The sequence below is a fragment of the Oryzias latipes genome, chromosome 4 (genome assembly GCF_053564925.1).
Source record: "Oryzias latipes strain Hd-rR chromosome 4, Olatipes_Hd-rR_3.1".
Lineage (NCBI taxonomy): Eukaryota > Metazoa > Chordata > Actinopteri > Beloniformes > Adrianichthyidae > Oryzias > Oryzias latipes.
Genome location: NC_136240.1, coordinates 20,174,942 through 20,199,852, shown reverse-complemented (window position 1 = coordinate 20,199,852; position 24,911 = coordinate 20,174,942). Strand labels below are relative to the sequence as shown.

The 24,911-nt window shown below is 38.8% G+C and overlaps 1 protein-coding gene across 2 annotated transcripts in view; it reads left to right on the top strand.

Moving 5' to 3' along the window:
• The window catches only part of LOC101169846 (ephrin type-B receptor 1), a 92,341-nt gene that overhangs the window by 42,397 nt on the left and 25,033 nt on the right, over positions 1-24,911 (top strand). Inside the window, exons 7-13 of one of the 2 annotated variants that reach the window (XM_011474166.4) lie at positions 3,984-4,246; positions 6,226-6,301; positions 7,361-7,485; positions 19,098-19,263; positions 19,599-19,704; positions 23,735-23,796; positions 23,871-24,068. In XM_011474166.4, coding sequence (XP_011472468.1) covers positions 3,984-4,246; positions 6,226-6,301; positions 7,361-7,485; positions 19,098-19,263; positions 19,599-19,704; positions 23,735-23,796; positions 23,871-24,068 — 996 coding nt within the window. The remainder of the gene's footprint in view (positions 1-3,983; positions 4,247-6,225; positions 6,302-7,360; positions 7,486-19,097; positions 19,264-19,598; positions 19,705-23,734; positions 23,797-23,870; positions 24,069-24,911) is intronic. The other variant, XM_078946034.1, reaches the window with a different exon arrangement.

Genomic DNA, 24,911 nt, shown 5'->3' with positions numbered 1-24,911 from the left:
CTTGTGGTTCCTAGAATTAGTAAAAGTACGGTTGGAGGTAGAGCGTTTAGTCACCAAGCCCCTGTCTTATGGAATAAACTCCCAGCTCATGTAAGAGAGGCCGATTCAGTTTCTACATTCAAAGTTAGACTTAAAACATTCCTCTTTGGACAGGCTTATTGTCAGACTAGTTAGTATTCAGAGATTATTTAACTTAATGTTAATTTGTTTAAATTAAACTTAATAATAACTATTTCTTTTAAAAGGCTGCTAGAAGTTGAAGCTGGGGTAACTATGGTGCACTGGGGTTCTGTCCTCTTTCCTTTTTTTACTTCTACCCTTCCTCTCCTCTATTCTTGATCATAATTTATCATTTAGTTCTCCATGCCTCTGTTTGGTGCAGTGCGATTCATGTATTGTCCCTCTTTTCCTCTCCCCTCCTGGGGAGTGGGAGTGCTTCCAGACTCCAGTTGGCTCATCCGTGCTCCAGTTCCTGACCGTTTACCTCGCCTTTGCTCCTGCTCCTACACCTGGCTGTGGATCCTGCCTCTGGCTCATCTCTGGCTCGTCTCTGCTCTGTACCTGACCGAGTACCTCGCCTCTGCTCCTGCTCCTACACCTGGCTGTGGTTCCTGTCTCCGGCTCGACTCGCGCCTTTGACCGTCCCCACAACCACGGCTGGATGAAGCTCGTCTGCTGGACTTTTATATATGTAGTGGTAGATTTAGATAAGTTAATTCTTCTCTAAGATTTCTGGTAAATCGCCTGTCCGTCCTGGGGGAGGATCCCTCCTTCATGTGGGCACCCCTGAGGTTTCTTCGTTTTTTCCGGAATCCGGTTTTTTGGGAGTTTTTCCTTACCGCGAAGGGGGGTCTAAGGGCAAGGATGCCAGTATAGCTTAGTCAGTTTGTTAGTTCATTTTAGTATTTTCCTATTTTAACTCTTTGTATTCATGATCCTTTTGATTTCATGTTTTACTTCGAAGCCCATCGAGACGACTGTTGTTGTGATTTTGGGCTATACAAATAAAATTGAATTGAATTGAATTGAATTGAATTTATCCACCTTTGTCATGGTAGGGAGAACACATCAATGTAAGGGTGGGGTCATCTAAGATAGCACAAGGCCGAAGGACCTCCCAGGTAACTGAGCTTTGGACCCTAAGGGATCCCAGCCACCCTGTGAAGGAAGATTTTTTTGTTCTGCTGCTTTTTTTTCTTTGCTTTGGGCTAAGAGTGCAGATTGAATGAGAAAATTCACACAGCTACTCAGACTGTTTCAAAGTCCACACCACTGCAGCTGCTATTTTGTTTTCATGGCTAGTGTGATGCTCCATCTTTGTCTTGCAAATGAACAAAACACCCTGAAAACTGTAAAAAAAAAATGCCTCAAACAGGGAGGCAGTGCACATTTTTTTGGCTAAAATTGTGGCCTAAGATTTGGGAGCACTGGTTCTCATCACAACCTCTTTACACGCAGCCTAAAAGCAGAATCAGTGACAAAGGCTAGACTTGATGGATTTCCGCCCTAACTGGAAACAAGTCTCACTCAGAGCTGCTTCAAGAGGCTGCTCTGCAGGGATGGCATGGCCCCCATTAGTGGGGCCTGTATCCTAAACTCCAATAGGACCCTCTTAAAGAAATTCGTCAGGACATTGTTGGTTGTCTTCTCCAAGTCCAATAAACAACTCCCAAGATTCCTCAACAGAGTAAGGACTCGACTGAACGTCATGCTTTTTTAAGAACGTATCAAGCAACCCAGACTAAGAGCTTCTTTTGAACAGATTAAGTCAAACAATAGAGTGTGGTGAAATGCCACATGTCCACACTCCAAGGTGGTTTGGCCCAACCCCTTAAAGATGATTGTCAAGCAGAGAAGCACCCAGCCCCACTTTTGGGTTTGGTCTTTTGGTCTTTGATCTATCTGTGGATTTGATCCCACAGTCTCCCAGTTCCAGGGTGGACATTCTACTTCCAGTCAGATGGCTGGAGTGGAGATGTTACACTGATCAAACGATTGAATTGAATGCTTATGTCTGGAGGTGTGTGGATCCCAAAGGCGACAGCTGTATGGACAGATGAAAACGCTGTGCATCGGTCCACGTGTAAATAACTAAATAAACAACCAGAGGTGTATTCTCGTGGAGCATCAATGCTCATAAGAGGATGCCTCTTATATTTCAAGCTCCCCGCTGTTAGAGCTTTGATTCTGCAGTGTTGCTGTTGAGGATTACACGCTCATCCATATTCCACAGGGTCATCACAGTCATTTCTTCTTATTCTGTGATTTAGCATATGCCAAGGTTGAACATCCGTTTTATCTGAGCAGCTCTGGTTACGCGAGCGTCACACTCTCTGTGATGTGTTTGAAGAGTCAAGGAGAATAGCGCCCAGCAGGCTTAACCTTGTGAAAACGGGGGTTGGGATGTGAAGTCTCACTTTGACACAGAGTGAAAAACGAGGGAGCCGGCAACAGAGAAGCTGAGAGCTGCAAAGAGACACATGCAGAGAGCTGTTGGGTCACTTTCTGACTGTTAGTGTTGGCTCACAGGCAAGTTTCCAATAATGGATTGGACTCGGTGGCTTTGCACGAACAGTAAAAAGTCTTCAAATGGCTGATTTAACTGTAAAACTCCAGAAATGTCACATGTTAACACAAGTATCTGCTTACTTAGGATTTCCCTGATTTACATCATAAAAACTATCTTTAACCTTTTGAGATTTTATTTGCAAGGATAGAAAATTCAATTAAAAAAACAGATTACTGTCGCAGCACTGGTTTAAAAGCTATTCAGCTAGCATGTACAATGGAAATGTAACCTTACAAATAATCGCAACCAAACAAAATCCAATTTTTTTTAACAGCTTTAGTGCATTAAATCAGATTAAAAGCATGTTTCCTCTCTAATAAAATAAAAAAAATTACATATAAAATAACAGTAAAGTTTTCCCTAGAATTATATAGTAGAAAAGTAAAGCTTCTTAAAATCTTTTAAAGTAAAGCATTAAAATTGGTTATCATCATCGTATAATTTAATAAATGCTTAGTCAAAGACAAAATAGAATCAGCAGCTGAACATGAAGAATCTGTCTACCATTCTCAAGTGCTTAACAGTTCAGCTGGCACTCTGTAATTGTTTGCTTTGTTTGGTAAGTGAAACCATAATCTGTCTTGATTAGTCGATGAAACGATGTCTGGTCTACCTAAAAACTTGAATTTTGGTTCATAGGGGAGTGAACACTGGTGCAGTTCCCTACAGTGTGAATGCAGACATTGGGCTGTCCAGTGGTCTAAAGACTGCAGAATAGAGACTAGCTGTTTTTTGTCTTCTGTAGTAATTTTCTTTCTGGTCATTATAAGACAATTCCAGTGCAGGGGGTTCGGTTGGTTTTCAACAGTGTGATTTGAAGGTAAACCAAATATATTTCTTTCGTCTTCTGCCCATTTGAACCAGACCTGCCAGGACCCACTTTAGACCACTCTGTAGAACATTTATAATTAATTTTACCTTTGGGTACATAGGGCAAAAAAATTAATTATTTGGTCAAAATACAATGATATCCAGAGGAAAGGAAACTGTATATCAATGTAAGCTCTTCCCACCAACTGTCAACTGGTAGAAACATGAACATTTGGGCTGCCTGCAACCACAGGCAGTATCTGTGCAGAAAACAGTACTACTATTTGTGAAATGTTTTCAAAGAAATGCATATTTTTTTGTGACTCACCAGAAAAAACTCCATTATGTGGATGAAACTTTAAACACACAAACATTCTCTAATAAGACCCATATAAAAGGTGTTACCAAGACTCAACTAACAAACAAAACTTTTTGAGTGCTTACCTCTTGAATTTTATAAAATCTTCTGTTTAGCTATAATTTGAAGAGACTTGTCAGTTTAGAACATGATTGATGTGTTCTGTTCCTCAGCTTCAGGACTCAGACAGTGGAAATGAAAATTGATTCTGATTTCCTTTGAATCGTTCTCATTGTCCCCTCTCAGGCGTCCCCTCAGCTCCTCGCAATCTGGTCTCTGTGGTGAACCAGACATCGGTGCGGCTGGAGTGGCATCCACCCCGAGAGATCGGACACCGAGATGACTTGTCTTATAACGTGATATGCCGGCGGTGCCACAGCAGCGAGCGTCGAACATGCCAGCCATGTGACGACAACGTCGTGTTTGTTCCAGGAAAGCAGGGCTTGAAGGGAACAAGAGTGGAAATCAGCAAGCTGCGAGCTCACATGTCATACACCTTCGAAATCCAGGTTTGTTTGTGCCCAGAATTAGAAAATCTGCTGTGTTGTTAACAGTAATCTTTAAATTAAAAAAATTACACACTCCAAACTTAAATGGTACATAGATGGTTTTGAAATTTGTTCCAGCCTGGTTCTGTTTATGTTCCACCAAATGTTTTGTTAGGAAACGTTTATTTCTCTAAAAAATTTTGTCAGCAGGGAAAGGACATTTTTTAAAGAGCAATCGATTTCCTTTTGCACTTGTTAATAATATAAAACAATATAGTTTAGCCCACTTTCCAGCCAGCCCTGATGCTGTCGGCTTTTGCTTTAAATGCAAATAGTTCTCAGAATTTCACTATTATGCACAAAGTTTGAGGCGGCAGAGATGGCTGCTGACACGCTTGCTTTTATGCAAAATATGCAGTTGGTGAATTTATCTCACAAGGTCACTCTGAACGGATAAAGGCGGCATGATGGTAAACCCACATCCTGCCATCAACTGAATAGCAGCACACCTTGAATTCAGCTCAACTATTTTGAAATACAATAAAGGGAATTTGTATCTACATTCTTAGTATCGGTTAAGTTCTTTGTCCTGATTTAAAGTCCCACTCGGATCCATTGTAAAAGCATTCCCAGTGGTCTTTTAATTAATATTTGGCCGTTTTTAACCAAAACCTAAAAGCACACAAACAAGGACGTAGCAACAGTATACTGACAGAAATTTGCTTCTTTGTTGTGGGCGGGACTGTTGGTGTGGAGTTAGCCCACCTCCATTTCCCATTATCCCTCTGTTTATGCTCTTTCCTGTTACAATCCTGAGCTAACATTACGGTGCAGAAACAAATGACGAGCAATATTGCAGCCATTCAGCCATACAGTTTAGAGCCAGAGACCAGCTCAAACTCAAAGACAAGGACATACATGAATCCAGTTGTCTTCATGTGGATCAGTCAGAATGGAGCATTGCAGGAAGTTTGTGGCCTATCCATTATAGCTTCTACGTCATAGCCACAAACCGTTTCAAATTATATTTTTTTCATCTGCTCCTGATTCACAAGAATTTGGATACAATGTACTCAGCAATGCAATTTTAAGCTTAATTTTTCTCATATATGTCCGCCATCATGAGGAAAATACCATAAGAACATGTTAAAAACAAAAACATGATTTTAATCGGAGTGTGTTATAGACACAATGGTAGGCTCCTATGATGGTAAAGAAAAAATTAAAGCTTCAGTTTCTTATTCTAACGTTACGTTTTGAGCTAATCTGTTAATGCTTTGATTTTACCATTACACAAGGGGAAAAAACAGCTAAATTAAGCATGACTATGACTACCAGTAGGTCACCATTACATTAATTTGGTGTTAGTAATGAATTTGCATAATTGCCTGCTTTGTTAACTTAGTTGGAGCTGATTAAGAGGTTTTTAAAATGATGCAAGATCATCAGATCCGGACCTTGGGTTGGTGCGTCTGACCATCCATTGGGCTTTTTAAAGACATTAGGCGAGAGTCATGTTTCTCTGTAATCTTTAGCTGAAAATGATTTGAATAGTCAAAGTTATTCAAACAGTTATTCATGGAGATGTAACTGAGATTTTCTTCCTAGATAATTTTCTTTAGCCTATTCAAACTGTACATAATCCATGTAGAGTTTAACAAAAGTAAAAGTTTTGTCTTGAACCTAATAGAAAAACTGCAGAATTGTTTCCTTTTGTGGGTGACAAGTTATATAAGGTAGGATAAAAAATGCTGTTTTCCACCACTTCTAGTAGCTTTATGCAATCCACAGGCTTATTTGTTTTCCCCTATCTGCTGTACCATGTTACACTTATGCATAATGACTACCTCTGCAAGCCCGGCAAGCTTTAAAAACAAGGCAAGAGTTAAAGGAGAATTTTAGAGGTGTGAATCGGCACAGCACAAAATGAGCTCATTAAAACGGTACATTTTTTAGTCTATAATGTAGAAGAACTGACAACTGCAATTCTCTACCCACAGGCGGTCAACGGAGTGTCCAACAAGAGCCCTTACCCTGCCCAGCAGCTGTCAATCAACATAACAACCAATCAAGCTGGTGAGTTTGGTTTGCAAAGGCTGCTCCCTGTGAGTATATGTGAGCACATGGCAGTGAATTATATGTGGGAGGGTGGGCTACAGAGATAGTGGAAATTGAGCTACAGCCTTTTAATTCATAAAACATGTTACAAGCTTGTCTTCTCTCTGCCCCTACTTAGCCACTCCCCCCACACCCACTGCTTTCATCCTCTTTTGTTCTTTTTTCACATCTTCTCCCTCTTTTTCTGCTGTATCTCCTTTGCCTCCGTCCCTCATCAACTTTATTACTCCAAGACCACAAAGTAACAGAGTTATTGCTCCATCAATACTTAATGGAGACAGACACAGGTGATATTTTCACCCCCAAGACAAATTTGCACCTCATTCACCTCATCTGCTTTAACAAAAGTGTCACCCTGCTGCTTTCAGGGTGATGTTGTGAACCCTTTTTTTAATTAAATCAACCAAAAAACCTCTTCATTTTCAGGGTGCTTGTGTGTAAATATAAGCTGTGGAGGTGTGAGGTGTACAGGTGGCTAACTTCAGCTGTCAGATTATGTTTACCGCTGAACATAAACATAACTTCTGAGTGACTTTGCTGTCAACTGAAAATGTAATAGTTTCAAGCAGAAGATCCGTTAAATTAATGTGCCATCAAGCATATCAATTCGTTTCAAAACTCAGTTGAAATACAGTGACAGGATGTGTTGTCCTGATTCCCGTTTGTCTTCATTTGACTCTTTCAAAGTGTTATCCATTTGAAAATGTGATGAAAATGAACTCATAAAACAATCCTGGTTTCAAAGCCTATGAGATACATCCCACAACCTCCAATCTCTATAATTATGGATAAAAAATGCATCACACATATAACTCTTGTTGCCCCATCAGTGATGTAATTTTTTTTTATGAACCTTGAAAGGAAGACACATTTTTCCCCTTTGCTTGCAAATACATTTTGACAATACGCCAAGATTTCAGACCGTGTTTCCATATTTATGATGCTTAAGCATCCTAGTGAGCTTTTTAACATCCTAATTGATTGTGTGTCCTTGTGTGTGTGTGTGTTTTTTGACAGCTCCTTCTGTGGTTCCCATTATGCACCAAGTAAGCTCAACGAGTCGCAGCTTCTCGTTGTCTTGGCCGGCGCCGGAACAGCCCAACGGGATTATCCTGGACTATGAAGTTCGATACTACGACAAGGTAAAGAGAGACGATGGACGCCATTGGTTGCTTTTGGTGAAAGCTGGATTTATATGAATGGTCCCCTTTCGCCTGTTCAAAATGGGAAGGATGTTGAGCAAAACCCAAGCCTTCTTTGTTCCTGTGCTTAGTGACATGAAAAATGTTTTAATTACGTCCATTTTACACAGCACTACTCACAATGTTGACAGCACAACTGTGTTTGTTGTCTCTTTAAAGTATTCTTTATCAATTTTAATTATTTCTCTTGACTTCATACTGGCTGCTCAGAAGCATTAGCAGTGTGTTCTCTGGCTTCTAGATTTGTTATCATAATTAAATAAGGATAGCAAACATACCAGCTTGTTTCATTGATTAATAACTAGTATAACCGTTTAATTATTTTTTTTTTTCACTGGTGAGCTGTGTTTGTTGATGTATCATCTTTTTCAGTATTGTCTTCTGATAGGTCAAGATCGATCCTAGCTGCATATATTATGGAGCCTGTAGGCGTGATGGGGTCTTGCCGAGATGGACGGTCTCTGTTCATTCAAGAAAAATGAGGATTGGCTCGTTAGCAGCTGAACTAACAGATGTTTGTTCAAAGAGTCATTATAAACTATGATGATGAAGTAGCTTGATGTTTCAGAGCTTCATTGAACCAATGCTGGGAATGAAATCAAGATCCAGATTTTTTTATGCAGACAAAAACAAAAATATTGACATAAAACCACAGTTTTCTTTTTTATTGTCTATTCTCATTGAACTTATTTCAAACTTCTGTCACAAGTTTTAACACCTTAAGAATAACCAAAGTCTTTAGTGTATATGAACCCACAAGTTCAAACATCCACTCACACAACCCACTTACTTGATCTGAGGAGCACATGAGTGACCAGATCAACCGACCAAACTTATTTAAGTGCAAAATGTAACTTGTGCAAAGTGCAAGTGACATTAAAACCACAGACACAAAACAGTAAACAAGAAAAACAATTTTACTTCAGGATAAGAAATGCATAACAGAAAGAACCCGTGATAGGCAAAATCCGTGAAGTAGAAACCTTTATTTTTTTTTAACTATTATTAAACAATTAAATACTCTATTATACATTGAAAAGAAAGAACAAACCATTTTACAGGCTCAAGCATTTGTTTCACAAATCAAAGTCCTTTAGAAACGTTTTTTTCAACAAATAACTTCTGTACTTTACTGTCAAATAATAATTTGAATCATCAATGTGAACAGAAGACTTCAAATTGCGGAGATTAGCACCGCCCACCACGACCCGAGTAATTGGATTATACGGGAGAAAATTTAAAATGATTATGAAAAAAATACAAAGTACAGTCGGACAAATAGTGACTCAGATGTATTTCACTGCTCTTCAGACTGAGCCGCTGCGTCCTGACTCTGCTCTGCAGTGTTTTCTCCTTTTGAAGCCCGCGGTGCAGCTGTGTTTGTTCGGGAGAAGAACATAGTGATAGGCAATTGTTGTCACTCTTTTTTTTAATGTGTTTTAGAGAAACTTGAAATTGCAAGAGAATTTGCACGTACGTAATGTAAATTTGGCAAGTTTCTTTATGTACGTGTACATATTAAAATGCAACCTTATTGACGCACAGATAGAGAAGAAGCGGAGTGACTTTTTAGCCAATCAGAATGCAGAACACAATGCACAATGCAAATCCGTGAAGTAGCAAAACCGTGAAAAGTAAACCGCGTTATAGCGAGGGATCACTGTACTTCAGTACTATAAAGTTTCAAAGTTTTCCCAGGAGCAGAAAAGGCTTTGCTTCTGATAGGGGGGAGGAGATATCACTGGCCGTATTCGGACAAGAAGCAGATTTCTCAATTAAGTCATTTAGCAGTTACTTCTATCCAGAGTGACACAAAGAAAATAAATCAGGGTCTACTCATTCTGAGAAGAGTGCAGTTAAGAAAAGTCAGGCTAATTCAGTTTGAATGAGTAGGAATTGACAAAAAATGTTGGACTTTGTGTTAAAGGGATTCCAGTTGTGCAAAAAATTTGTTTTTTGAACCCCATATGTGTAAGGATTCAATTGTGTTTTTTGTTTCAGTCATGTTCTTGTTGAAGTTTGCTATGATTTAGCTGTTACTGTTTCTGTTGCACCCAGTATGGACAGGTTTAACTTTATCAGGTGTTGTCACACTTTTTGGGTCTCACTAGGTTGATGGGATTTGCAATTTTGTCATGATTTGTCATACACAACAGTTTATGACAACTTGACTCTACCAAACCCCCTGGAGATGTTCATAGGGAATGTCAGCTTTTTTTTTGCAGTGGTATGGCCCAAAATGTAAAATCAAAGAATGCAGGCTAATCCTTTGGTGTCCTGACAGTCATTTAGGATCTTAACCCTTGTGCTATCCTAGGCACTTTAACATTGGAAGTTGGGTCATATAGACCCCACTAGACAGTGGGGTGAACCTTTTTTCTTCAATAATTTGTGATCTTCAATGGTGTCCATGGATTACATGAAATCTTTCCACCTTTATCCACCTTTGTCATGGTAAGGAGAACACGTCAATGTGAGGGTGGGGTCATCTAAGATAGCACAAGGGTTAATGACCTGGCTGCACCTTGTTTGCTGATCAGACACTTTTTCAACTTTCTTAAAACTCAACTCCTTTCTATCCATACTGTGGGTTGTGTTTTCATCTCCTTTTGTTACATATAAAGCAATACCCTCTTTATCGTGCAAAATCAAATTTTTTTTTGCTTTTAAGTGCATTATAATGTTCATTTCTTTAAAAAAAATATGCCAAAGCCGTATTTTGATCCATGACATAGGCCTTTTAATTCTTTGCAGAACAGAATTTGCTTGCTATATCTGAATCCCAATACATACAAGCTTTTAAACATTACCAAACAAAGGAAAAGGATGGGGACCAAACTGGTAATCACTCTTCAGCCCAGTATTAAATGTCATGATTCTGTCTGGCAACAATCACTAGTAAATGATCATTTTCCAACCAAATCTTTTTACTGTACTTAATTAAGAAACACCGCTTTAAGTATTATTTGGAGTCTGCCCACATTTCACAGGTAGGGATATTTGCATTCTGTAGCCTCTGATATCACTCTTCTGTTTGCTGAGGTAGATCATCTTCAAAAATCATATCCTCGACTCAGTGTTGGAAGGGAATTTTATGTCTCTGTGGACCTCAGTGCTTTTCAAGGTAAAAGACAGCTCCGGCCCTTGGAAATATATAGATTCCTTTATTTATGATGGACGGTCCCTTTTCTTTCATCACTTCAGCACAGATAGCATGTTTTTGGCCACCGGGTTTTTCTCGCTTTCTTTGTAACTTTATTTCCTGTCAGGTACAGATCTTACAGTGTACAGAATTCATGCTTTATGAAACTCCCTTCAACCAAACTCTATGGAAGTTTGCTTCGTCCTTCCCACAGGAAGTGTCCTCTTTCTTTGTCGATCCAGTTTTTTTTCCGCTTTTTGCCCAAGGCCATTCCACGTTTATCCAAAAGTCACTCTGTTGTCATCATCTGCAAGCTCGGCTGTAGGGGATCCCGAGGCGTTCGAAAACCACATTTGATATGTAATCCCTGCAGCATGCCTCCAGGTCCATCCAGAGTTTTTTAGCTAGTGTACATTCACAGATAATCTCTTCTGGGAGGCATCTGGAAAGCATCCAAACTGACTTTAGATATGTGGACTACATCTCCTATTTCTGTGGACTACCCCAAGCCCTCCTTCAGATGAATGCACCTGTATGGGTTATGGTTTCTGTTCCGACTGGTAATTTGTCCCACTAGAAATGTTATCTCATTGTTTGCAGAAGTTTGAATGTCACAGCGTTAGAACAAAGGGCATTAAAGCCCGTTGCTGAAGATTCTGGAAAAAATCTTGCCAATATTAAAAAAAGGCTGGAAACTAAACCTTTTCTTGTTGACCTTTGAAAATATAACCTTGTGCAGTTTTTCAAGAGGGTCCACCCTATTTTGTCAGCACTTTAAGGAGGGTGACGCCCCCTCTAAGATGTCTTCTACTTCTGGATGTCTTCTACTTATCAGAGGTGCTGCAGTGTTTTTTCCCCAGGTATCAGAACATGTAACTTAATAAATGTGTGAGCAAATCACAATTTTTTTTCTCCCTAAATGCGTTGTGCACTGTTAAAGTCCTAAAAAGTGTAGAGTGAAGCAACCATTACATTTCCCACAATCCATTAGAGAAGTGGGCCTTTATTTCATTGCAGGAGTTGCCACATGAATGGAACTTTCAGAGGTTTCAGCATAGAAAAATTACAGAGAAATAAAAATGATTTATATTTTTTATTCTGGTTTTTATCACCAAATACAAAACAATTTTGAGCCATGAGGGGGGGGGGGGGGAGCTTAATTTAATGTCACCATTTTTATTTTTCTAACATACTATTGAGATAACATTCAAGTTATGTTACTGTGAGTTGTGTGTAGATACTTTTTTTTTTTTTGCTGGATTCTAAGGGAGACCTTTTTTTCTTTAAGAAGTTTTCATTTTTTCATTCATTTTCTATTCTGTGTAGTCCCTTTTGGGGTCACGGGGATGCCGGAGTCTATCCCGGCCACTTGTGGGCAAAGGCAAGGGATGCCCTGGACAGGTTGCCAGTCTGTCGCAGGGTAGAATGTCCACAATCACACACCCATTCACTCTCACCTATGGACAATTTAGAGTAACCAATTAACCTATGAAGCATGTTTTTGGACGGTGGGAGGAAGCTGGAGATCCTGGAGAGAACCCACACATACACGGGGAGAACATGCAAACTCCACACAGAAAGGTCCCTATTGATGTCGTGTTTTCCATCTCCCCCAGCCGGGACTTGAACCAGGGGCGTTCTTGCTGTGAGGCAAGAGCGCTAACCACTGCGCCAGCGTGCAGCCGTTTTCTTCTTTTTTTTCATTTCTATTACACAATTTAATGTTAACTTGCTGCTTTTCTGTTTTTGATCAAGTTAATGCAATGCATGAGTGTTTAATTTTAAAAATTAATCGCTCACAGAAATCCAATCATAACTGCTTTGAGCTTATATTTATTATAAAAACATATTTATAATATTGTAAAACCCAGAATAGAATGCATGTTTTGAGTCTGAATTTTGTGGGTTTTTTTAACCATCAAATTTTTTCAGAACTTTGTGACTACTTGCTCTGCAGTCTAAACTTTTTTATTTGACAAGACTTCGTGCCAACAGAGTGATATTTGCATGCATCTCTGCTGTCATTTGTCCCAAACAATCTGTTTTTTTCTCTCTCGATATGTTGGCATATTTTCATTTTTATTTATGTTGAATTCTCTCACATATGTACAAAAAGCTGCTGGTTAACTAATATGTAAATTGGCCCATCTGAAACTGAATTCAGTCAAACTCAAATGACTTGAAGTCATCTTGTATTTTGATCAAACCGCTTGAATCAGTTCTTCTTCATTGTTTGGTCAGCAGATCTCAGAACAAGAAACTTGAATCTCCTTTTTTCCCCCCTGTTAAAGTATCTGTTATGACGGAGGGGAGAGGCAATCTTTTCTGAGATGCTGCTCTCAGGCGGTCCTACTGCCTGTGCACCCACATGGTTGCCATAAATCACATGGAGTTGGGAGATTATTTGTCTGCAGAGTGGGAAAAGAAATAGTGGGAGGAGAGCTGTGGGACATTCCAGCCAAACTACACACCCGAGTGTCACAGACTCCCATCAGAGCCGAGTCATCCAGCTACTCTATTTTTATCACAAAAAAAGGAAAGGACGAAAGCTTTTCAGGAAAATCAGATGTGAAATTGTTCAACTCCCCTCTCGATAAATAGACTTGACAAGAGTTATATTGTGCTGTATCCCAGTGGTGTTTTGACCCCATGTCACTGACATTTAATTAATACTACCAAGATATTATGTCATCTTCAAAAGAAAAACTGTGTCTTTTAAGATAAGAGGACTAAAGCATCAGCTTTCCCTCCAGAGAGAAAGAGAGCTCTTCAAAGCTCTGTGAAGCCGTCTAACTCATTTAATGAGAACTTCCTGCTGCCTTGAAATGGACAGGTCCTTTATCTCTAAAAAACCAGGACACAATATGACATGGGGTTCATTGAACAAACTGCCTGAATGGACAATGTCTGACCTCGGCATTATCAAGAGCTTCCATTTACCTGTCTCATGAAAGACTTCTGCTGCTGTACCAAAGAAAGGGTTGATGGTGAGAAACTATGATTGCATATTGAACTTTTCTAATTCTGCCAGTTGAAAATAAAGTGCTTGCAGGTATATCCTCCAGATGTACCATAGGACCATGTGTTTTTCGGATGTATAGCCAACAAATGCACAAAGAAATTCAACGCAGACAGATTCAATACAAAAATCAAAGCACCTGTAAGGGATTTTCTGTCAGATACAGTCAGGAGGTCTCATACATTATGATTCACCCATTCACACACGTATTCACACACTTATGGCTGCTTAACACAGGCGCCAACCTCTAACCACCAAGAGTGATGGGGTCTTACACTTCGGACACTTTGACGCATGGGCAGGCAGGATGGGAGCCGAACTTGCAATCTTTTAATCAGAGGATGACCTCTCTTCCTCTGCACCACCAAAAGTAATTAATACTTCTGTTTTTTGGGGGATAAAACATTTAACTGGACAACTTCAGTTGATCTTTGTGTACTTTTAAGTTAACAGATTTGTTTAGGTTATTCTCACTTTTAATCTTATTAATTTCATGTGTAAACCTTTTAGATGCCAAACTGTTCAGTATTGAATAATTAGTACAAGTAATATATTGCACTCAGCTTGCTCTTTCTCTGTTTGATTAATAAGTAAAATGCTTTAAAATTTTAATGAAAAATGTGGAGTGGTTATCTTTAATTAGTTTTGTTTGCTGGTAAATGCATTACCAATGCAAAACTAACCTTAACGTCTTTCAAAAGTGCAATTTTAATGAGATTACCTAAATAACCTTTTTAATATATTCAAACCAGGTCCTCTCATAACCCACTCCCACAATAAAATGTACTTCAATGATCTCATTATGCAGATCTGGTGTCTGTTTTCTATGGCAGTGAAGAGGTCATTAACATCTTCATCATAGACAGTATTTTCATTCAGTAAATGTCATTCAAGGAGCTCCCCCACAGCTTATTAAGTGTCCAATTAGAGAAGTGCATTTTTGGCTTTAGAACTCATACACAATCTGTTTGTCATCACCATAAATAGAAAACGATGTCTTCCTTGCGAAAACTGCTAGAAAAGTTTTTCCAACCGAATATTTTACATACAGAAGAGTACAAAAAAATCCCATCTGAATAAAGGGTCTTTTCAAAGCAAGGTTGTCAGGGATCTTTAAATGTCTTCTTTTATGCGTGTTAGCAAGCAATTTAAGGAATCTGAGTAATTTAAGTGTCTAATGTATGTGATAGCAAGCTAAACTTGGAAACCCATTACCTCCCATCTCTCTGAGGACTCTGCATCAAGGACCATCTTGGACAATAGCTCGCACATTCACTTGAGTCATGTAAAGTATTTGTTGTAAAAACCTTAGGAGCAAGAGAGAGAAAGTGCCACGTTTAGTCCACAAAAGTCAGAATTGCCAAAACTTCACTGCTCTTCTGGAAGAAACTGATCCAGAAAATGTCCAACATTTCAGATGTTTAGTGTTTTCCAAAGCGCAACGGAACATCCTACATTTGTGTTAACAAATGACAATAATTAAAAAATGGAATTTGGGGCTTGACGGCACCAGCTATGGAACCACATCAATGTTTGACTGAAGTTTGGATTTTAAGTGTAAACTTAACACACTCCTCGACTTCTTTGTTCCACCATCCTTATTTGCATCCCTCCTTCCAGGTGATATACCAAGTGCCTTCCCCCCACTCTCTTCCCCCCACTCTCCAATCACTTTAGCTGTCCGGTCATCTGGAAGAACCTCCTGATTGTCCACAATTTTTCAACCCTTTAATAAATGCCACAGGTTTAGGTGCTTTTAAGCATTTGTTTGTTGCAAGTTGCTGTGGCTTTCTATTCAGTATAGCTACTTTCTGTTGGTTAACTTTATCATAGATACTTAACCCATTAGCACCCATCAGTGTTACAGAAAAAAATATCAGAAATTGATTCATTTGGCTTGTGGTAAAATACACAATTTTATTTTTAAGAAAAAAATAGTTCTGAGTTCTTGTGGGTTGAGGAGCCCTTGTGGTGTAACTGGTGTCAGGATACGTTGGTATTTCAACTTAGGTAAGCACAAGACACTGTATATAAACAAAGTGTCTTCATGGAAATCATCTGGGTCCTTGGAGTTACCTTCACATAAAAGGCATACAGCTCTCTTCCTCTTTTAACTTCCACCACATGGTCCTCTGCACTGACATTGTCCTCTTCATCTTCCTCACCACCAGAACCATACAAACCCCTATTCTGTGCTGTCTGCCACACTGTCACCACTTTGCAGTTGCTGATCTTGTTCAGATAACAATGTCTGCACAAGATGTGTGTCGCTCCACTTGTATGTATCACCCCACACTTCTCTTTTTTCTGGAAAAACATCCTGAACACGCAGGATATCGACCGTTCTTCTAGGTAAATTGGTCAGAGTTCCTACTCTCCAGCCTTTCCTTCAAACTTACTCTGCAAAAACAAATGGGACTTTATGCCATTTCACTTTGATATCACCTGATATGGGAATTTATGAAGATTTCAAATATGAATAGGACAGAAGGACTAATTTTAGCACTTAGTTTCGATTGAAAATGTCACCTGGGAGCAGTTTAATAAGCCTAAAGAGAGGGGACAGGCCATTCTCTCCAGACAGCTGTTACCCCCTCTTTCCCCGTCAGTTTAGTCACCTTCCCTTCCTCCATCAATTTCTTCCTCACCCCACCGTCCCCTGACTCCCACTCTGTAGATAATGAGTCTTAATGTAGTAAATTTGAAATGGCAGAAGAAGGCAGGATTTTTTTTCCCCTCACTACTTATCTCTGGCTGCCAGGCCTTCACAGATGGGCTGGCCCCTAACCTCTTTACCCTGGGAGGCATAGAGCTACCCCTCACCCCACCACTCACCCACCTCTACAAACACCTCCAAAATCCTAACCTTAACATTTCCAGAAAAATAACCCCTTCAAGCAGCTACATCTAAATGCCCCTTTGACTCTTCCAGATTATTTTAGCATGACAAAAGATCACAAGTCTTAATTATTTGAGTAATATTTTGATAGTAAAAGAACCCACGGAAGCCAATGAGGCTCTGCAATGTGCTCTCTATCATCATTAATCCAGACTAAAGCAATGAGGACAAATTGAGGAAGAAACCTCAGACAATAATGAGCGGACACAAGTGAGGAACGGTGTTAATGACTGCCACAGAGAAGGTGGGCACTGGTTATGAATGATTACATTCTAAAAACTCAATCTTCTTTAACCCTCTGTTTTCTTCTGCTAACCCTCCATCATTTTCCCCAATCTTCCTGGCAATTTCACCCCCCTCCCCCCTCTCCTGAGACGCCTTCCTCATGACCACCATCTCCTCCCCACTTTGCATACAACCTCCCCATCTCGCCATCCTTCATCCTTACGGCATGAATCCAACCCCTGCCTTTCATATCCTCGCCGCTGCGTGTCTGACGTTCCCTTTCGTTCTGTTCAGATTTAGCCTCTGCGAAACCTTGTTATCGGAAAGAAAATGACAGGAGACAGCCAGCCTGGAAAGAGCTGACAAGGGTCACTAATAGAAGAAAAGGCGATAGCCTTGAGTTTATGAAGAAAGAAATAACTGGTTCACTGGTTCAAGAATAATAGAAGTCCACATACTTATGTGCCTCTGTTGGTGAAAAGTAATTAAAAGCAATGTGGTCGCATTTTGTCTGCATGAAACGCTGGTGTGTGCAGTCCAAAAAGAAAAGAAAGAAAAGACCGAATGAACAGTTGACATGAAAAGGGATTAAACATGAAAGTGAAGGAAAGCAATATAAAGATTATGATGAAGAAAGGGTTTAAATATAACATTTAAAGGAAAACCTGCAGCAAATGTGTCATACTTCAATGAAAGTGTTGAACAACTGTTCATCAAATCATTGCAACCATTATTAACAATGCCGTTTTTTTCTACTTTTTCTTAGTGATTGTAGTTCAGTGTTTGCATCATATGATACTGTATATTCAGATGAAACCTTTTCTACAAAGCTGGAATATAAACAGTTCACGCAAGGTTGATAATGTTTTTTCCTTCAAATTTCATCAGAACACAGGAGGAAAATTATCTATTAAATCTTGTTAAAAAAATATTGAATAGTACAAAGATTTTTTTATTGTTTATTTTTATAAGCTCAGAATAAAATGCTCATATCATAGATACTTAACATGACGGTTATTCTTTTTTAATTGTTTATTTTCTTACCACTTTTATGCATTCTTTAAAACAAAGTTGTTGTTTTTTTGTTTCAGAAAAGTTTGACTAAACCAGACTTTTTTTTTTGTCAAACTTGGAGGTCAACTTTAGAAAAATGCTTGTTGTAACATCCTTGAATTTTCGTCATACCTAAGATAAGACTTGAGATTATATATTGAAAAAAAAGAGAATTCTTAATATATATTGTGAATTGGTCAAAAATCTGCATGTTTTTAGGTATACAATGTATATCTATACATTCAGGCAGCTTCAAAGAATTTTCTTGTGGGCTCTTAAAATCCCATGGAAAGAAAGAAAAGTGCTAGACTGTGAGATTATGTCTTAGGAAAGACAATATAGGGGGACAGTGGGGATCAGCTGAGAATAGTAGGCTGTTCCTGATAACTGAAATCTGTTTTTTATTTATTTAATTTTTTTATCCCCCTATCGTATTCATTTATATTCTGCAAACCCAAAACAAATTGGAAGACAATTCTGCGGCTGTACTTAAAGTGCCATCTGCCTATTCTGGATCTAATTTAGCCCCACAACTGAAATAGCAGGAAGCTTTTTAGGATGCAAACACAGCAACAATGCAGCTGCAGCCTTTTGTTCCTGCTCACAGCAGGTTTTTTTTTTTTTTTGCTTCTCTCTTCTTCTGCCATCACAATTATTCCTGTAATTCTGGATTTTTTACAAAAGTAACCCATACAACAGTTCCCCACAAGCTAAGCAGATGTTTGTGGTTTAGAAGTTGCTGCTGATGAATATGAATCTTATTAGTTTGCCACACTTAAAGACCAACATTCCAACAAAAATTGCGTTTTGGGTGTTTTTAACAGGCTCTTGTGGCATTTTCCTCATGACTCAGGACATATATAAAGAAAATTAAGCTAGTATTTCTGAAAAACAGCATATTTGTGACAGAAAATACTGGATGGGTCACAAACTCCCTCCTACGAGCTCTCAGCAACGGGGAGGAGAAGGGGGGGGGGGGGGTTGCTCTGCACCAACAGTTTAAAAGTGAATTCCTAATAAACTACCACCGCTCTGCAGAAACTATGTCCTAAGCAAAACAACATGTTTTTTTTATTTTTGGCTAAAAACGGCATAATAATAATAATTAAAGACCACTTTTTTTGAGAATGCTTTTACAATAGATCAAAAGATGATTTGAAATATATAGGTTTATTTGAGCTTATTTAAAGTTTATGTATGTGTTTCTTCCTCAGTCCCAATCATCACTGCTGAACAGCTCAGTGGTCCTGAGCGATACACCTAACGTGGTTCTGGAGGGTCTGAGGCCCGGGACCGGATATGTGGTGCAGGTGAGGGCCCGCACCGTCGCTGGTTATGGAGCCTACAGCAAGGAAATGCTCTTCCACACCCTCACTGACGGTAAGCGTGTGGGTGGTTGCGTGTGTGGGGAAGTGTGTGTATGTGTGAGTTGGGCTTTTATATGGAGAAGAGTGCTGAGAGAGGGAATGCAAAGGGGTACACGGCAGTGAAATCTGCCTGTGAAGCAACTAAAATTTGCCCCGCTTTTCTGCGAGAGTGCTTACACTCATGTAAAACGAGCCTGTTATGTGAGGCACAGAAGATGTCAGCCGTATTGAATGCTCCCCCTTCCCCAAAAAAACTGTTAGTTTTGTGTCACATGGATGTGAGAAAAACGCAACACAAGATTCCTTTTCTCAGTTGCTCTGCTGGATTTCATCCCTGTGCATTTGCAGATGAATATAAATCCGAGCTCGGACAGCAGCTCACTCTGATCGCGGGCTCTTTAGTAGGCGGAGTGTGTATCGTCTCACTGGTTGCTGTCACCATCATCTGTACAAGGTAATATGCAGCAAACACACACACAGACAAATGTGTTTTTTTATATAAAAAATGTCAGATTCCTTTGAAGTTAGTTGGCCCTATGAGATAACTTAACTAGTTGGATGGTGAATATTTTCTATATTTTCTAATTTCTGTAAGATCATAAGTTTACTAAACAAAGTCCCTGTTCTACCTTTCATTTTGAAACTCTCTGGATCTGTGTCTTTAGTTAACAGGAGGGTTACTTCCTGTCTGTTCTGATTTATCAGCAACTACACAGATGTGTCACTTCAGCAAGCAGTGACGAGTCCCTACAACCTTATTGTCATGGCGATTTCTTTGCAGTTTGATTATGAGCTTTGACTAGAGGGAGTCTATCAAGTCCAGGCCTTTAGAAGCGGTTAAAGGTCCTTACTTTACATGCACGATTTTACTTTATCAAACTAAAAAATATTGAAAGAAATAAACATCCCCTGTGAGTACTTTATAAATTTAAGTTTCTATAATTTACAACCCATGTAACTCTAAAATAGCCTGTATACTAACCAAAATAAAAAAAGAACATTAATTATTGTACTAATGTGCTCCTGTTTAACAGAAGTTAAAGTTAAAGTAACATTAGCTGTCACACACCAAGGTGTGTGAAATTTGTTCTTTGGATTTGACACATATCCTGGGGGTGCAGTGAGCTGCAGACACAGCAGTGCTTGGAAACCATTTGGTGATTTGACCCCCAAATCCAACCTATTCATGTTGAGTGTCAAGCAGGGTCTTTGGTATGACTCAGCCAGGATTTGAACTCACAACTATCCAGTCACAGGGCAGACACTATAACCCAAGGCCATTGAGCTGGAATATTTATTATGAATATGATTTATTTTGAATGGTTCTTAAGCTGTGAAGCTCTGATTTACCTCGGTGCATGGAAAAGGCTGCAGACTGAAAGCGCTCAGCCTTTTTATGCAGTTTAAACCTGACAGATTGTTTATTTGAAGAAACAATATACATCCATTTAACTCAGAAATACTTAAGTATAGATGTGGTACACTGCATGTCAGTGTTACCGTCCCAAATTGGTTTGTCTTTTTTAATTCAGATAGTGTCCAAACTCTTCAAATTCACAGCCTCTTCTTGTTTACACAAACAGCCTCCTCACTCACAGCGCTGGACAGAAAAGATAAACACAAAAATACATCATGTTACACAAAGTCATACTCGAAAAACAACAACAAATCAAATGAATTCCTAAAATTATTCAAAAAGAATATAATATAGAAAGACCAACTCCAGTGATGCATCTCATATGCTCCTTGTTTCGCAGTGGGCAGGGTCTTTACCATATTAACATAGTGTCAGGCTGTTTACTCCCTGCAAAATATGCATGTTGCTCCCTTTAACAGCTGTGTTGTCCAGATCACCTTACAGCTATGATGTCCTGTGTGATCACAACCAGAATGAGCCCTTTTTAAAGCAGCATCTGGAGGCATTTCAGACTGCATTTAAAAATGTTGCCCACAGTCCTGGGCTTTCACAACATCCTATGACCCTGCACAACCACTTAGTTGTCTCTGTGGTTAATCCAGCCTCCCAGACAGTGGTGGCCAACTCCAAACATTAAGAAGACCTGTCCTACTACTTTTCCACATGCATAATTGGCTGTCTGATTCAGATCGGCAACAGTGGATATATCTGGAAAACAAATTGGTGGCCGTAAAGGGCCAGAGATTCCTCCACATGCTCTAGAATCCCACTGATCAACTCGGTGAAGTCCCCTGATGAAGACCATGTTCTATTTTATTTTTGGGGTGAGAAATCAGGCCAAACCACTATGAAAGGAAGTATTAAACCCCCATTAAGCATTAGTTTGTCAATATAGCAATTTTTATGCCTAAAAGAAAAGTGAACTCTGATCAGGTTAGTTTGGATCTGCCAAAGAATTGTGTGCTAAAGCCCAGAGTATAGATCATAAGCCATGAAAATTTTTTAAACAGTTGTCTTTTTCTGAATGCACGCAAATACTAGCATTCAGCAGTGTTCTACACATGGACTGGTCAAATGCGAACTTTATGTGACATCACTTTTTTTGGGTTTTAAAATTGATCACATGGATAGGGCAGCTTTCAGTAAAATATGAACGTACGCAACTAATCTTGACCGTGAACAACCGTATTGGAGAATTTCTTCAGGGTGGGTCACTCAATGCATATATGCAATGGTTTTTTTTTGTAAATTTTTAAATTAGGTTCATTGTGTGTTACACATTATTGTCATCTGCTATTAATTAAAGTCCACTAACATTTGGTCTTCTTACATTAGTTCAATGGACACTTTAATTAAAAATCATACAAATCAAATTCTCAATATTATTTTTTCTTCATACAGTCTCATCAAACAGTTTTCCATTTTTATACACACTGTGCATGTTAGAGACACCATGTGCCCAAATCAGCTTGCTTGAGCAGTTTTGAGACCATTTCCATAGTCTGTGTTCCTTGGGGCTCTGCAAGTACATGATGTGTTTAAGTGCCAGCTTAAAGCTAGGCCATCTGGGGCTTTAAAAAAAAGGGTTTGTATCTCATTTTATGGTGATCTTTTGATGTTCACCCTTTATTCAGTTTTACATATCACAAACATGTTCATTTAAATGTTTCCAGTCTATTGGCAGTTGATGTCCCTTTCATTCAGCACAGTTTATATAAACTGAATTTTTTACTTTATTTTTTACTCATTCAGCAAATACACTATTTAAGAAGTGCCTTTGGAATTTGGAAAATAAACTTTCAGTTTAGACTCAATTTCAAGATCAAAAAGAAAAAACAGTTGAAGCAGCAAAGTGGTTTGTTCAGGGTGAAAAGAGCATCGGCAAAGGTGACCTTTGATCAGCTAATGTATCTTCTTTGACTCACGGATGAGCAGGCATTCAGTTTACATCTCTGGTTTGATCTTTCCTTTCATTTCCTGTCTTTATTTTATCTATCTTGTAAAGGTAAAATGTGCCATTTTTACTTTGACCTTGTTGGTCACTTTACAGCAACTGTATTTCCCCTGCTGGTTTTTTTAATTTGCCCCAGATCTTTCAAGAGAATCTACAACTCTGGATGTTTTAAGATGAAAATAGGTTGCATTAGATTAAAAGCAAAGAATGCACTTGTATAACTGTGGTGTTGCATCACTGCATAGTAGGACGGTAGAAAGGCCACAAGCTCATCTTTTGTCAGCCGTCTTTCTTGTTGTATCGCAGACCTTTATGTGTCTCAGGAGATTCCCTCTCTGAGTTTGCTTTGGATGGCCTATTTCACAAATCCCCTCCCACTGAGAGTTCTGTGTAAAAGCTTGTCTGCATGTGTTCACCCGATCCATATCCATCTTCACCCCATTTCATCAGCGGTTCAGTAATTATTGCATTCTTGTCCGCCGATCATAATAGCTGATCCTGTCAGGCTGGAGGACATTAGGAATTCTCCTTGGGCAGGTGCTGATGATCGTTTGTGCGTTCTTGCTTTTGCCTCAGGTCATTTTTTAGGCGGCCGTGCTCTAAAGCCGCATTGATTTTACATTACTGTTGAGGGTTCTTGCTTGTGTGCATTGACAAATCGCTGTTGAGAAGCTGTAGCAAAGACTGGCCTTGCCTTTTGTTGCTTTCACATCTTTGGCGTCTTCTAGACAGATGATAATCTACTAAATTCATAAAAAAGTTCCCTTTTATGAGAGATGAAATTGGGAATAAATTTTGCTGCAGATACGTATTCATTTATGTAAATTAAATCTGCAATTTTTATAAATAAATCAGTTTTGTGACAACACAGTGTATAAGACTTTTGTTGTTTCCTAACTCAAATGGGAAACAGGAGATCACCAATCACCACACGGGGCAGTAATGAGTAACAGCAACACAATGGGTTCTTAATAGAGTTTTTCTAGCTATTTTACCTCCCAGCAGCTGTAAAGAAAATTGCCAATTTGCATCTGCTTTTACCAAAACCTCCAACAGCATTGTGAAAATGTTCCTCCAATCTAACTGTTCTCTGGATTCTGTTTTGTTCTATAGGAGGAGACAGCTGAAGGAGAGTGTGTTTGGTGACAAGCTGCAGCAGTATAACACAGGGGGAGGTATGGACAACACTTTGTTAATGCGTATATCAGTGCATGTTTAATGTCTGACGTGCACGTTACTTTCTTCCCAGAAGGAAATCTGAGACCAGACATGTTCAGCGGTCCAGCACCCACCGTGACCTTTCCCACCCTGTCAGAGGGACGTGGTTCGCCAGGGGTCAAGATATACATCGACCCTTTTACCTATGAAGACCCCAATGAGGCAGTGCGGGAGTTCGCCAAGGAGATCGACCCATCATGTGTCAAAATAGAGGAGGTCATCGGATCAGGTTGGAAGACACGCTCAGTGTGAATCACTGAAGAAACAAACTTGAAAACCTAATATTAATTCGGTCTGACTGAGCTAATTCGATTTCAACAGGAGATTCCGCCTAAATGTTTTTAAAATAGAAAAAAAAGAGATACAAATAAGTAATTTTCTTCAACTAGGCCACACATTTGTGTAATTTGGAAAAATTCGGAGACAAGCAATTCCTATTCATTATTTTACTTGATTTCTTCTCATTTGAAGCGAGCAGAGATGTTTAATTTATGTTGAAATCCTTCAGAGGAATAAATTAAAACTGTCTTCACGCATTCTGTGTGGCTTTGTGCACCCTCATGGTGAAAAGGCTGTGTGATGTTGGGAATAGCTACGAAGCTGCATGGCAACCAAGCTCAACAAGATAAACAGGGGTGTAAATATGGGGTGGGGGGAGTGGGCTGGAAGACATGTTTAGTCACAGAAAGGTCCTCGATTCATTCAAGTTTGTCAGTAGGACAGAAATCCAACAAAATCTAGGAGCACAAGAAATAAAAAAGATTTTACTTCATGATGAGGCTTTCAACATATATATATATATATATATATACATATATATATATATATATATATATATATATATATATATATATATATATATATATATATATATATATATATATATATATATATATATATACACACACATATATATATATATATATATATATATATATATATATATATATATATATATATATATATATATATATATATATATATATATACATATATATATATATATATATATATACATATATATATATATACATATATATATATATATACACACATATATATGCATATATAT